The sequence below is a fragment of the Drosophila serrata genome, unplaced genomic scaffold, assembly GCF_035046125.1.
Source record: "Drosophila serrata isolate PLE 108 unplaced genomic scaffold, ASM3504612v1 contig_272, whole genome shotgun sequence".
NCBI classification, from domain to species: Eukaryota; Metazoa; Arthropoda; class Insecta; order Diptera; family Drosophilidae; genus Drosophila; species Drosophila serrata.
Genome location: NW_028257170.1, coordinates 2,081,072 through 2,094,784, shown reverse-complemented (window position 1 = coordinate 2,094,784; position 13,713 = coordinate 2,081,072). Strand labels below are relative to the sequence as shown.

Here is a 13,713-nt window from a genome sequence, read left to right as displayed (position 1 = left end):
AACTTATCGAAAACGAAGGGCAAACAGAAAGGAAATCATTCTCAAATTGATTTTCTTTTTTTTGGTCATAAGGTCAACATTAAAAGAATTTTGACTTGATAAATTGATGCAAGTTAAAGGTGAAGCAAATATTGATTGATTAGTATTTATTCTTACTTGAAGTGAGAATATTGTTTAGAAAGATAAGTAACAATTCCATCCTACTTTTCCTGGTCTGCTATTTTATTTAAATAAAGCACAAAATTCATATTTATTTCGGCAAACATTTCCCCTTAAATTCCAGTCATTACCTTGACCCTTTTTTCAATCGATCAAACCTTCAAAAGCCATACCCTTTTCCGATTTGAAGTAACTTCTTCTCATGCTTTATGCATTTTGCAGTTTAACAAATCGCTGCCAAATGTTTGCAGCTCCATTATCCTTTTGTTATTATTGTTGCTGTTGCAAAAGGCACAACAACAGAGGAAAAAAATAAATAAACCAAAAAATTTCAATATATTTTTCAATGGATTTCTTATTGCAACGCGTACGTGGCGCACATTTCAAAAGCATTTCTCACATGCAACTCGGGGCGAGGCAAGAGTTTTTTGCATATTTTTTTATTTATTTATTTTTTTTAGCCTTCCCCCCCAAAAGTCGTCCCCCCTTCCTCATCAGAGATGATTTCTATCTTGAATTTAGCTCCCTTTTCCTTCCGCCCGAAAATGATTGAGTTTGACGCGCTTGCAGCATCAATTGCATGCAAATTTTGTTATTATTCACATTGCTTTTTCACTCTTAGGGCTCTTTGCAATTGAAATGTCAATTTCATTTAGATTTTTGTGAGGGATAAATGTATGTACAGAGCTTAGAGCGATATATGCTGATTTTTGAAGGAAAATTGCATAGCTCTGATGCACAAGAACGTATTTCTTGAGAGAAGTTCGTTGGTGAAAATAAAGATATATTAATGGGTGGAAATTGGAATATATATTTTATATCGAACTGAACTTTACAGAGAAATGATATTTATAGGGTTTTTATTAGGTTTTACTAGAAATATTCACAAATAATTATTTTCCTTGATTAAAACCCTTACCTAAAGATCATAGTTCAACATTTTATATATTTTTCTAATGAAATATTCATATTCATCTGGTTCTTTATTTAAAGATACCTATCACACAGGAAATAACCCCGAAAAAAAGAAATAATAACAGAAACAACACTAAACTAACTTGCAAAGTTTCTCTGTAAACAGTAACTAACAGCGAGTAATCAAAGGAAATTTATATTGTCGCTCCTCTCAAGGTTTATTCTTGTGTTGTATTATTTTTTTTATTTGCCTGCAAGTTGTAATAGTCAATTTCGGTGGAGTTTCCCTACCCTCCCCCCTGGGGACAGCCCCTCTTCTCATTTAATTAGCCAACAAATATGTGTTGACAGCTGCTACTGCTGCTGCTTGACAATCTTTTAGCTAGAAATTTGTCCCTCAGCTTGGAATGAAAATACTTGTGAAGTCGAAGCGGTGACACTTTTGCTTTTGTTTTCCCAAGGCAAGCCAGAGGGGGGAAAATTCCCTGGAAGCTTAGAGCTGGGGGGAAAATTGTAGAAGAGGAGGTAGTTGTGGGTTGAAAGAGTATGGAGCAAGGGGGAGGGTCTTAGGAGGGTTAAACAACAACAACTGTGTCGTCTTTGTGGCACAGCTGCTGGTTGCAAGTTGAACACAAGTTTCACTTGTTTCTCTACTGCTACTCTGTGCTTAACTAGAAACTGTTTTGATATATACACTACAAGAAATCACGATAAGATCAGCAAAATATAATATTTTTTTTAAAGCTTAAATAATTATGAAATTTGTTAGATATTTGTAGAGAATCTTTTTCTGGCATTTCGTGTGTTTAAAGTATATACTATATTATATACTATATACTATATTATATGTATATTAATAAATTACATTTAAATTATTGATAGACCGATTTCCATAATTACTAAACCCCTTTAAAAGCGCATAAATTAAACTCAATTCTTTTTCCTGTGCAACCTTATTCAAAAACTCAACCCAGTTAGCTGCTTTTATTTGGTTTTCTGTTTTGTTAATACTAAGTTGGTTAACTCTGTAACTCCCCCCTCCAATCCCACCCGTTTTGGGCTGCCCTCGTCTTTGTACAACACTTCAAGGACACTTGAAGCTGCCTTCGGTGGTGCACAATGCATAAATTTGGTTTCTGATTGCAAAGCCAAGCCAAAATGTTAATTAGCTGCAAGCCGCCGTGCTGTTGCACGTGAGACCCCCAAAAAAATACAAAAAAAAAGTAATGCAGCTCGGGCCAATAACAATAACAACTCCGCCGTGGCAGCAAATTACGCGCCTGCGCTGTTACGTTAAGTGGAGTGAAGTGCATTGCATTTCGGTGCAGTGCAGCGAGGTGAAGTGCAGTAAATGAAGTTGACCGAAAAAACCACAAAAACAGCAACTACTACAAAAAAAAAACAATCAGAAAAAGTGCAGTTTTTTTTTCGTTTTTTATATACCCTAAAAAGTGAGGTAAGGAGGAGTAATTTGATCAGGATGACTGTACAATAATCAATAATCCCCAAAGGCATATACGAAGGTATCAAGGAGATCAGCTATTTAATTTAGAGAAAAGTTATATAGATATAGACAAGTCACAAAAAACAGAAATCAATATGAGTATATGCTAATATATTGGGTAAATAATCATAGGATTTAAAATATCATAGCTAAGCCAAAAATTCATTAATTTCAATTCCAAAACGATTTCTGTGTAAGTTTTTATAGCCCTTACAAATCTGCATACTCAGTTTTCAAATTTAAAAAATTCAATTTTTTTCCAAATTTTGGCAATTTTAATGATGTAACCCCTTATAAAATTTTCAATTTTCGGAAAAATGTGAAAAATGTATTTTTCGAGCGGACATGGCTACATCGTCTCAGCTTTTGATGCTGATCAAGAATATATATGGTTTATAGGGTCGGAAATGACTCCTTCACTGCGTTGCAAGCTTCTGACTGAAATTATAATACCCTGGAAGGGTATAAAAAATTAAATAAATTAAAGTATCAGTAGGGTATCCTAAAATCCATATTAATCATTTTGGACTCGCAGCTTTTGTTGTATTTTTTTTTTTTGTTTTGTTTTTTATTCTTTCAAACCGCAAAACGCAACAAATGCAGTCGCTAAATTACAGCAGCGGCCGTCTCAAAATATTACAGAATTCTTACAGACAGCCGGAGCCGGAGTCTTTTGCGGACAAAGAAATAAATATAAAACAAAGGCAGCCAAGAATCAGCTCAGGGAGAGGGGAGAAGGAATATCACGTCGCCTCCTGTAGAGGAAGGGAAAAAAAAACTTTGCCACTTAAGACGGCGACGGAGATTCAGACTTGAAGACGGCAAAGGCTTACCAACCCAAAAAAAGGGGGGGAAAAGAATATAAATGTAAAAAAAAACCAGTAACTGAGAGCCAAAGTTGTCGGCACTTTTTGTTGTTGCCTTTCGTTCGCAATGTCCCGCGAAAAGTGCTCAAAATTGTTGAACTGCTTTTGGCTTTGGCAACTGCCGACAGTTGGTTGGTAAGAGGGGCGGGGAGGGGGTTTAAAATGTGCAACATTGTGGCTGGCAACATTTTTTTTGTTGTTGCTGCCGCAGCGGATTTAGCTGCAGCGCTCTTTATTCCCATTTCCTTACTTTTTTTACCTTGTTTTTTTGGTCACTTTACGCATTTTGCAGACCCCTCCCCCCCCACTAAACTGGAGTTGTATAAATATTGTAAATTGATTTTAAATGTACACAAAGAAACTTTTGTCATTGAAAATTTTAAATTTGAATTTTTAAATAAAGCTATAGAGCTTCAAAAGTAATGAAACAAAATCGAAGAATGAAAATACCATTCCAAAAAATCGTATACAATACAAAACATAATCAAAATACAATACAATAAAGATATATATTAAATGATATAATAAAAAACAATATCTACATATTGTAGAATTGAAATACAATACTAAATACAATGAAAATAAAATACTAAGATTGTAGAATTGAAATTCAATATACAGGCAATCCTCAGAGGATAACTTTTGCCTTTACTAAGTTTTTGTCATGCTCCTAATTCAACATTCAGTGCCCAACCCTGCTTTATACCTAATAATTTTCATAGCTTATAAATTTCTTCTAAAATCCTATTCAAATGAATTAATTAATAATAGTAAACCTCAAGGGTTTGCTGTTTATTATTGATTTATTTGCCAAGCTAAAGGTTCTTTTACCTAAATTAGTATACAATTGCTAATTTATGTTAGATAACTGGAATATTCTATAGCATAGTAAATAAAAAATATAGTACATAGGTAACCGTATATAAATTCTTTTTAATAATTTAATTTCCAAATATAATGCCTTTTTCTTACTGTGTAAAAAACCCTAAAAGTGACGAGTTAAGCTACTCCTCCTGTTAGATTGTTTTTGATGTGATTGCTTGCAGTTCCTTCGTCATCTCTTCACCGCAAGCGAAAATAAATCAGCGCTTGTCTGTCTGGTTCTGCTTTAGCTTTAGCCTCAGCTTTTTTTACCCCTGGTTAAATATATATATAGATATATGTATATGTATATATTTTTTATATTCTGCTGTCCGTCAGTCTTGTTCAGTTCCTTGGACTTGGCGTCCTCCCCCAATGTGGTAGCCCAGACTTTGGTTTGCCTTTTTTTTGTACGTAGTTTGTAGTACAACATCATCAGGAAAGCCAAGGGGTCAGCAATTTCCTTACCGACTTGCCTTTGTTCTTGTTTTTTTTTTTTTTTTTTGTATTGTCTGCAGGCATTTAATGTCCCGGCAGCGACACTTAACATGCAACTTGATTTTTATTGCAACTCCATAATTTATGGGCCGACAGCACCACGTAATCCCCTTTTCAAATGAGGTGTAAAGTGTTAACCGAACGTATTGTCTAGGGATTTTCATTTTAAACTTGTCGAGCTGACGTCGTTGCAGGTTGAAAATGAATATAAATGTGTATATATATAAATATGAATATGAATATTGATTAACCTCGTTGGATTTAATTAATTAATGCTCCTTTATTTGGTTTATTTTACAGGTTCTTTCGGCCCTGGACATTCTACAGCCACCGCATTTGGATTTCTTTCAAGAAATGTATCCTTTTACAAAAAGCAAAACACTTAAAAAAAACCTATAACTACACTTTTAAAGCTAAAGTGTAGAAATAGGAAAATTTATTGGTTATTAGGAAACATTTTTAACATTTATTTTTAGCTAGAAGGATTTGATATTGAAATAAAGGTTTAGAAAGATACTTTTGGAAAAGATATTTTGGGGAAATGCTGTAAATATTAGGATTGTAACTTTTTTAATCTAAATTAAACCAGAATAATTTTTCATTATATTATACATAATATTATTTTATATTCTATTTTTTTAAGCCCGATTCCTATAAGGTACGAGGGTAATGTAGCTTATTCCCTATTGAAAATGTATCTAGGCATCTCTGACCCCATAAAGCATATATATTCTTGTTCAGCATCACTAACCGAGTCGATTTAGCAATGTCCATCTGTCGGTCCGTAGAAAAACAACAGATCTCAGAGACTAAAGAGCTATAGTACCCAAATTTGTAGGAACTTTAGCTTTTCTACTTAATCTTTGATCGGAATTTTAGTCAGAAGTTTCTAGCTCAGTGAAGGAGTCATTTCCGACCCTATAAATCATATATATTCTTGATCAGCATTAGATTTTAAGCTTAGTTTTGGTCTATTTCCGATATGATCCTATAATACAATCGGCAAACTTTAAGGGTATATGGATAGCTTTCTTTCTTATTACTATTATATAGTCAAAAGTTGTAGCAACGTATTCATAATTTGCATCTTAGTTTTTCCAAGAAATATATCCACTAACAATCAACGGCAAATATTTCATTAATCCTTTTCCAAAGCCCCACAAAACCAAAAAAAAAAAAAAAAACAAAAAAAAGAGGAGTATATAAATGTGTTTGATTTTGCAAAGTGCCGGCTTCTCTGGGGCGTCGTCTCAGTTGAAAAGTTTTTGGGACTAAAAGCAAATGCAACTAATTGAAAAAGTTTTAAGCACAAACAAACAAACAAAACCAAACCAGAAAAAAAAAACAAGGTCTGGGAAGAGGTAGTAGTTAGCTGCAAACTTTCTGTTTGTTCTTTTCGCATGTCGAACTATCGAATTGGTTTCCACCTTAACCCCGAATCTGAATCGATTACTATAGCTATGTGATAACGGAGCTGCTGCAATCGGATCTGCACAAGATAATCGTGTCGCCGCAGCATTTATCCGCTGACCACATCAAGGTGTTCCTCTACCAGATCCTGCGCGGCCTCAAGTATCTGCACTCGGCCCGCATCCTGCATCGTGACATTAAGCCCGGCAATTTGCTGGTCAACTCGAATTGTGTCCTGAAGATCTGTGACTTTGGACTCGCGCGTGTCGAGGAGCCGGATCAGGCCAAGCACATGACCCAGGAGGTGGTCACCCAGTACTATCGTGCTCCCGAAATCTTAATGGGCGCTCGTCACTACTCCTCGGCGGTGGATGTGTGGTCGGTGGGTTGCATTTTTGGCGAGCTGCTCGGTCGCCGCATCCTGTTCCAGGCGCAGAATCCTGTCCAGCAATTGGAGCTGATTACCGAGTTGCTGGGCACACCCACCATGGAGGATATGCGGCATGCCTGCGAGGGTGCACGCACCCATATGTTGCGACGCGCCCCCAAGCCGCCCTCGTTTTCGGTGCTCTACACACTCAGCTCACATGCCACACACGAGGCTGTGCACCTGCTCTGCCAGATGCTCGTCTTTGATCCGGTAAACTATTTTACATAGTTTAATATAAATAATTAATGAATTTTAGAGAGGTTTAGAGGGGCACAACTCCCTAGTTTACTTCTAAGATTCATTGATTTAGTATCTCTTGTTTGTGAATGTTATTTTTCCACTTTTTCCACTTTTAAATATAATTTTCCCATCTTTAGGACAAGCGCATTTCAGTGACAGATGCCTTGGCGCATCCGTATCTGGATGAGGGTCGTCTTCGCTATCATTCATGCATGTGCAAATGCTGCTTCACTACCTCGGCCGGAATGCGCCAATATACAGCTGATTTTGAGCCCTCCGCTGGTCAGCCCTTTGATGATCTTTGGGAGCGTAAGCTAACCTCTGTGCAGCAGGTCAAGGGTGAGTAAATAATCGCTATATAAATTCATATGAGAAAATATATATATAATATATTTCAAAACTTTGCAGAGGAGATGCACAAATTCATAGCCGAGCAGCTGCAAACGGGTCGAGTGCCGCTCTGCATTAATCCGCAGAGTGCGGCCTTCAAGAGCTTTGCCAGGTGAGTGGAGGAGTTGCTTGCAATTAGACCTCAAAGAATTCTTTCCGTTTTTTTCCCCCTAAAAAAAACCCCATTGAATTTCCCCAAAAAAAACTCTGCACGCAGTCTCCTTGTCCCAAAACCCAAAACTTTTTTGAAATTTACCTTACTTTTAGTCAAAATTGTATACCTTTTTTCTATATATCTATTTCTTACTTTTCTTTTTTTTTGTTATTTAAAAAATTGATTGATCATGGCTTCCGTGTCCCCCCTTAAACTTCCGCTTTAGTAATGCTCCCTCTCCCCATTTCCCACTAAATTATTGTACCTGTCCCCAAAACCCACTCTCTCTCTCTCTATATATATATACCCAACTTTACTTGTTTATCATTTATGTAACCTATTTAATTTTTGAAATATTTTAAATCTCTTTTTTATGTTTTTTGTTCTTTTTTATTTTTGTTGTTCAACCAATGGATATTAATATTGAAAAAATTTCTATTAAATCGAATCGTTATATTTGCGTTGTTAAGCCAATGAGAATGAGAAAATCTACTACTACTACCACTACCACTACTACTACCACTACAACTTGCACTGCTGCTCCTGCCGCTGCTCCACACTCTGCCGCCGCTGCTCCAGGTCGGGATCGGGATCGGGATCCTAGGCGCGCGATACTCCTCTCTCTCTCTCTCTGTCTCTCGATAGATTGATACGATATATATACGATAAATATATAGAAACGATATGCGCAGAAGCAGAAGATACTTGCTGTCACAAAGATACTACTGACTCTGAATCAATGAGTCACCAAAGCGAAGCAAATCGAATCGAATCGAATGAATGAATGAATGATTGTGTGAGGAGTCGCGAACCAAAATAAAAAAAGATACAATTTACAGATAAACAGAATACAGAATACAGAAAAAGAAAAGAGGCCTCTCTCTCACTCTGCTCCTTCTTAGGTCTGTTGATATATCAAAGCGAAAGCCTTACTAAATATTTATTTATTTAGTTTATCATCTTTTTTGTTCATATCCTCTGTTTTTTTTACCTCTTTATTCTTATGCAAAATGTGTATAAAAAAAGCAAAAGAAAAACAAATAACTTATTTAGTTTTAACTTTTTCCCTTATGATTAACTTTTCATTTTTCGTTTACAATTATAATTTTCATCTCCTTTTTTTTAAATGGGTATTTTTGCGTAACTCTTTTTTGTGTACATAAATGTTATCCTAAAAAAAATGAAATGAAATATGGACATCTAACCAGAAATGTTATAAAATTGTTTACAAATGTCGCAGAAATATAAAACCAATATTGGCAAGGAAACCACTTGATATAAATGGAAACAGAAAAAACCCAAAAAAATTATAAACAAAAACCGAGACATTTTCAACTATTTTATAAAGCCGACAAATCGAACCACAAAATTAAACAACAAACAATAGAAAATCATTCATAATATATATATAACCCTGCTTCATAATCGAATTTTGTGTTTATGTTTTGTGTTCACATTCATATATCTATTATATATCCATAAATAAATATATATATTTGTAATTCGTGTACAGCATACAGATTCCATCAAGTAAATATTAAGCCTCATTTGAACATTTAAGCCCACAGACCATTTTCCCCCCATTTTCATGTTCCAAAATTGCACCAAAACACCGCCAAAAAAAAGGGATTCACAAAATGCCAAAAACAATAGACATTTTAAAACAATTGCCAAGCCTATCAAATATTAAAAAGTCATTGTTTTTAGCCTCTCAAAAAGAGTTCTACTCTTCCAAAAAGAGGGTTCTACACTCATTGTTTATTAAAACAGGCTTTGCTATGAAAACAATTATGAAAAATATAGAAATTAATTAAATAGAATATAAATAATGCACAATATCAGGCAATCATTTAGCTTTTGTCATTGTCGTCCTGCATAACTCCCTTCAAAAAAACACCTCGAATTATGCATTACACAGAAATAAAATGTCCTCATGCTTGGTTTCATTAAAAATCAAATTGAAAAAAAAAAACTGCACAGAATTAATCAATCAAAAATATATATTTTTTGTACAGCTTTACAACAAGTGCAGTTGAGCAGCAGTGACAAAGCCAGAAAATAAAAATGAATCAAGAAAAAATAAGCAAAATAAAAGATGAAATAAAGAACTGAAGTAGATTTGAACGCTGAACAACTTACCACTTAATGAATTAATTGATTAACAAAACTTTTACTTTGTATTTTGAGTCCCCTTTACTCCAAAAACTATACTACTTTGTAGTTCTCTTTTTGTACATTATTTTCATTTCATGTTTTTTTGGTTATAGATGTGTTTTTTGTATTATTATTTATTTATGGGAGCTATATTTTGTATTCCTTGTGTTTTGATCTTTAAGCTTTAAGTGTGTTTTCTATCGATATTTAATTATTATAAATGTATGGCATGGACTGAACTAAACTAAACTAAACTAATCTAGATGTTGCTATAGATATTTCTATCTCTTGAAATTGAAATTAAAATGAATTTTCGTATCCTTTTTTTCCCGATATTCTATATGAATATATATATATATAGCTCGACTGTGGCACATCCTTCGGAGCTGCCGCCGTCGCCTCATCAGTGGGAATGACGGCAAAATGAGGCGATTGCTGCCTAAAATCGAAACAAAAGCAACAACTCAGCCAAATGATAAACACACTCGCCGAAAGAAAGGAGAAAGGAGGTGACTCCAGATCCGAATCCACATTAAATAAATAAATAAAAAACCCCACACAGGATCCCCTACCCCCAAAAAAAACCAACCGAATAAGGATGCAGCCAGGAACAACGATGGAATTAGAATTTTGTGAGGCGCCAAAATGGCTTTTAAGCTGGCGCTAAATGCCTGCTTAAGGGTTGAAAGCATTCCACCACCGAAATTAACTTAAAGAAAACAGAAAATATTTAATAGTAACTGTAGACGAAACAAATATGTAACGTAACTCAACTGAAACTAGTCTAAAAACAAACAAAACTGTTAGTTAAAGCAGCAGCAGAGACACAAAACCAGCAAGTTTAAAGTGAAAGCATAATTAGTACGCATTACAAGCAAAAGCGTAGAATCTATATTAAAAAACATACAAAAAATTATATTCTCGGCAACAAAGCAAAACACACATTTTGTTGTTGCTTTTGACAAAAATTGAAAGAATTTGATCGAAATTTCAAGCTAAAAATTAATACAAAAAAAACACACAAAATCGCGTTTTATGTTTAAGCTTAAAGAAACTCTATGTATATGTAAATTAATTAGCAAACACACACACACAGACAACATCGTATTCATTATATATATATATATTAAAATATATGCTTAACTATTAAATATATCGATAAATATATACATCTATATATTTAAAGAATAAAAAATAGTAACACAAGAACTGCACGCAAATCCACAAAAGTTTGTTTGCCAAAAATTTACCTCAAAGCGAGCAACAAACACGAAAAGCGGAATGAAAATTTAAATTTCTGTTAGCTAACGAAAAGAAAATCTAAAGATTTATGTTTTACACACAACACAAAACTTTTGAAGCTTCAATTTTGAAACTGGTTTCTAGAAACACTTATATATATATATAGATATATATACTCCCAAAAAATGTCTCTGACTTGACAAGAAGTCAGGGCTAAACTCAATATTAGATGGAAAACGGGAAATTAGTTCAAAGTTTCAACTGTCGACTGAACAAAAAAGATTACAATATAAATAAATTAATATCTATATATAATATAATACATAATAAACTAAACAATTTCAACTTAACCTTAGTTATGACAATTTTTTCGCTTTGATCATAGTTTGTTAGGATTCTTTTTTGATTAAGGAATATTTTGCATAAATTTAACGATTGAGAAAAAAGGAAAATCCAACAAGTGGACGACACACTGCCCCCCAGTGAATGGTTCGGGTGGTTTTGCATCCAAGTTTGGTTAACATTCGAAAGGCAACGCCCGAATCAATTCGATTTTAGTTGCTATAATGCATATACACACTTATATACCTTTTGCTTTTAGTTGATTTACCAATGTAATATAGTTTAATTATTTCGACATAACTACACACACTTAAATACACACACACACACCTCTGTCTCTCTCTCACTCTTAATGCTCATTGCTAAGGTGCAGGACAGGATCGGTTATAGAGGATCAAATTGCTACGAAGAACATTATATATATATATATATATATAAATATATGATACAGATATGTATGTTTAAGACTGAGTTTTCTCATTTGACCTTGATTCAGATGCAGATCGATTGATTGATTAATTATTTTTTTGATGAAATGCAATATATATGGAAATGTCAACTTTTCGGTTTAACATGTTTTACGTAGCTTAAACCTAAGCACCTAAAGAAATTAAAAAACTAAAAATGAGAAACGCAATGTATACCGTTTAAAAAATATATATATATGTGTGTGTGAGTGTAATTTTGAATGTCTCGTTTCGTCTTCAATGTTTAGAGAAATCAAAAAAAAACCATATATATAAATATAATCGGAGGAGATACTAAAGCAACTGAAAAGCCTAAACTAAAAGAAAAACTACTTTTCCTCCAACTCTTCGATTCTCTTAACTGTGCTGCTTTCTTATGTATATGTATGTAGTTATTAATTATAGCATTATATATATTAACCGAAATATATATATATATACTTATATGGATTAGCTTAAAACATAAACGAAAAACAAAAACGAAAATGAAAATGAAAAAACAAATATGAATTCAAAACTTTCACGGAGATCTCATAGCAAAAGAAAAACAAAATGAAAAGGCAGAAAATCAGTGTGCAAAAAATGTAGAATTTCTTTTCAACTTTTGTTTTATAAACTAATGTTTTTTCTTAACCATAAATAATATATAGAGTACAGGATATTTCCCTCATTTGAACAGAGAGACACACACACAACACAACACAACACACACTCGAATGCCAGTTAGAGTTTATAAATCATTTTGCATCCCACATCTTGAAGCACATTTGAAGCACCCTTAAAAAACTGTTATTCAATATAATATCTATATATATATTTGTTTAGCAGTTGGAGGGTTTAGTTAGTTTTCGTGTACATAACATTATCTCCACCATCCCCACCAATAATTAGCCCACATTTCTCTATATCTCTCTCTATATATAACTATCTATCTCTGTGTAGATCATTAAGTACAAGTTAGTACGAATACAATAAGTAATGGACATGTACATTATACGACACACCCTCGATGATTTGAGCAGGTCTGGGAACTAAAACATAAAAAAAACATAAAACATAGAGCCTAAAAACCTAATACCTAAAATAAAACACACACTCGATATATATTACTTTAGGGCGATGTATGATTTCATGTTCGAGTTATAAGTTCATAAGTTAAGGATCTGTAACTGTAAACTGCATTATAGTATTTGACTTGTAAACCGATTTATGGATCATTCTTAACTATATATATATAAATATTAGATACGTATTATGCATTAATTTACGTTTAAACAAGAAAACACTGTGTAAACTGTTTGTATAAAAAAAAAATAAGAACAAAACAAAAAAAAAGAGAAGAAAACGAATCCAAAATTGTTTCATTTGACGCGCATTAATTGAAGTGGATCCAACTCAACAACCCAATGCATTTGCTAATTAGAATTTATAGCTATATGTATGTAGCACTGTGAAGAAAAACCAACTATATACGATATATATATATATATAAATATATATGGGACACACGATATTTACCTGTGGACAATATTTTGAGATTAAAAGCAAAAACAAACAACAACACACCCTACAGATTTCTTCAAGTTTGTATTAGAGTACAGGTAAACCCACACATATATAGCATAACCCTTGAATAATATCCAGAATATATATATATATGTATTGGAAGGTATAAATATATATAATTGGTAAGAGGAAGATGATGGAACAAAGACAATTGGAAAGAAAAACATTCGAAATTTGAAATTTTTTGGTCACGAATTGGTAGAGTGAACCTTAAAAAAATGATTGCGCTCAGGTTATAAAATGTAAAAAACTAAATAATACTTATATAACGATATATATCTCTAATTTGCTAACAGATACAACAGATATTCGTATTTATAAATGTACGTTTAACATGTTTAACAAAAGGCTGTTTGTAGAAATTGTGACACAGTTTTTTTAACCCAAGAACACACACACTTGGTAGTATCCCATGATTAACTCGATGTGTAAATCCAACGAGGAGCATTTTCATCTGGACCGCAAAAAAAGTAGCATGTAGTTTTGCTTACTAAACCCAGGACACTCCAGAACAC

The 13,713-nt window shown here is 33.5% G+C and overlaps 1 protein-coding gene across 1 annotated transcript in view; it reads left to right on the top strand.

The window, feature by feature from the left end:
• nmo (serine/threonine-protein kinase nemo) overlaps positions 1–12,981 on the top strand; it is an 89,409-nt gene extending 76,428 nt beyond the window's left edge. Inside the window, 6 exon segments of the mRNA XM_086833994.1 lie at positions 5,104–5,159; positions 6,262–6,853; positions 7,021–7,222; positions 7,292–7,385; positions 9,943–9,971; positions 9,974–12,981. Coding sequence (XP_086690120.1) covers positions 5,104–5,159; positions 6,262–6,853; positions 7,021–7,222; positions 7,292–7,385; positions 9,943–9,971; positions 9,974–10,008 — 1,008 coding nt within the window. The 3' untranslated portion in view covers positions 10,009–12,981.
• Positions 12,982–13,713: the final 732 nt, after the last annotated feature.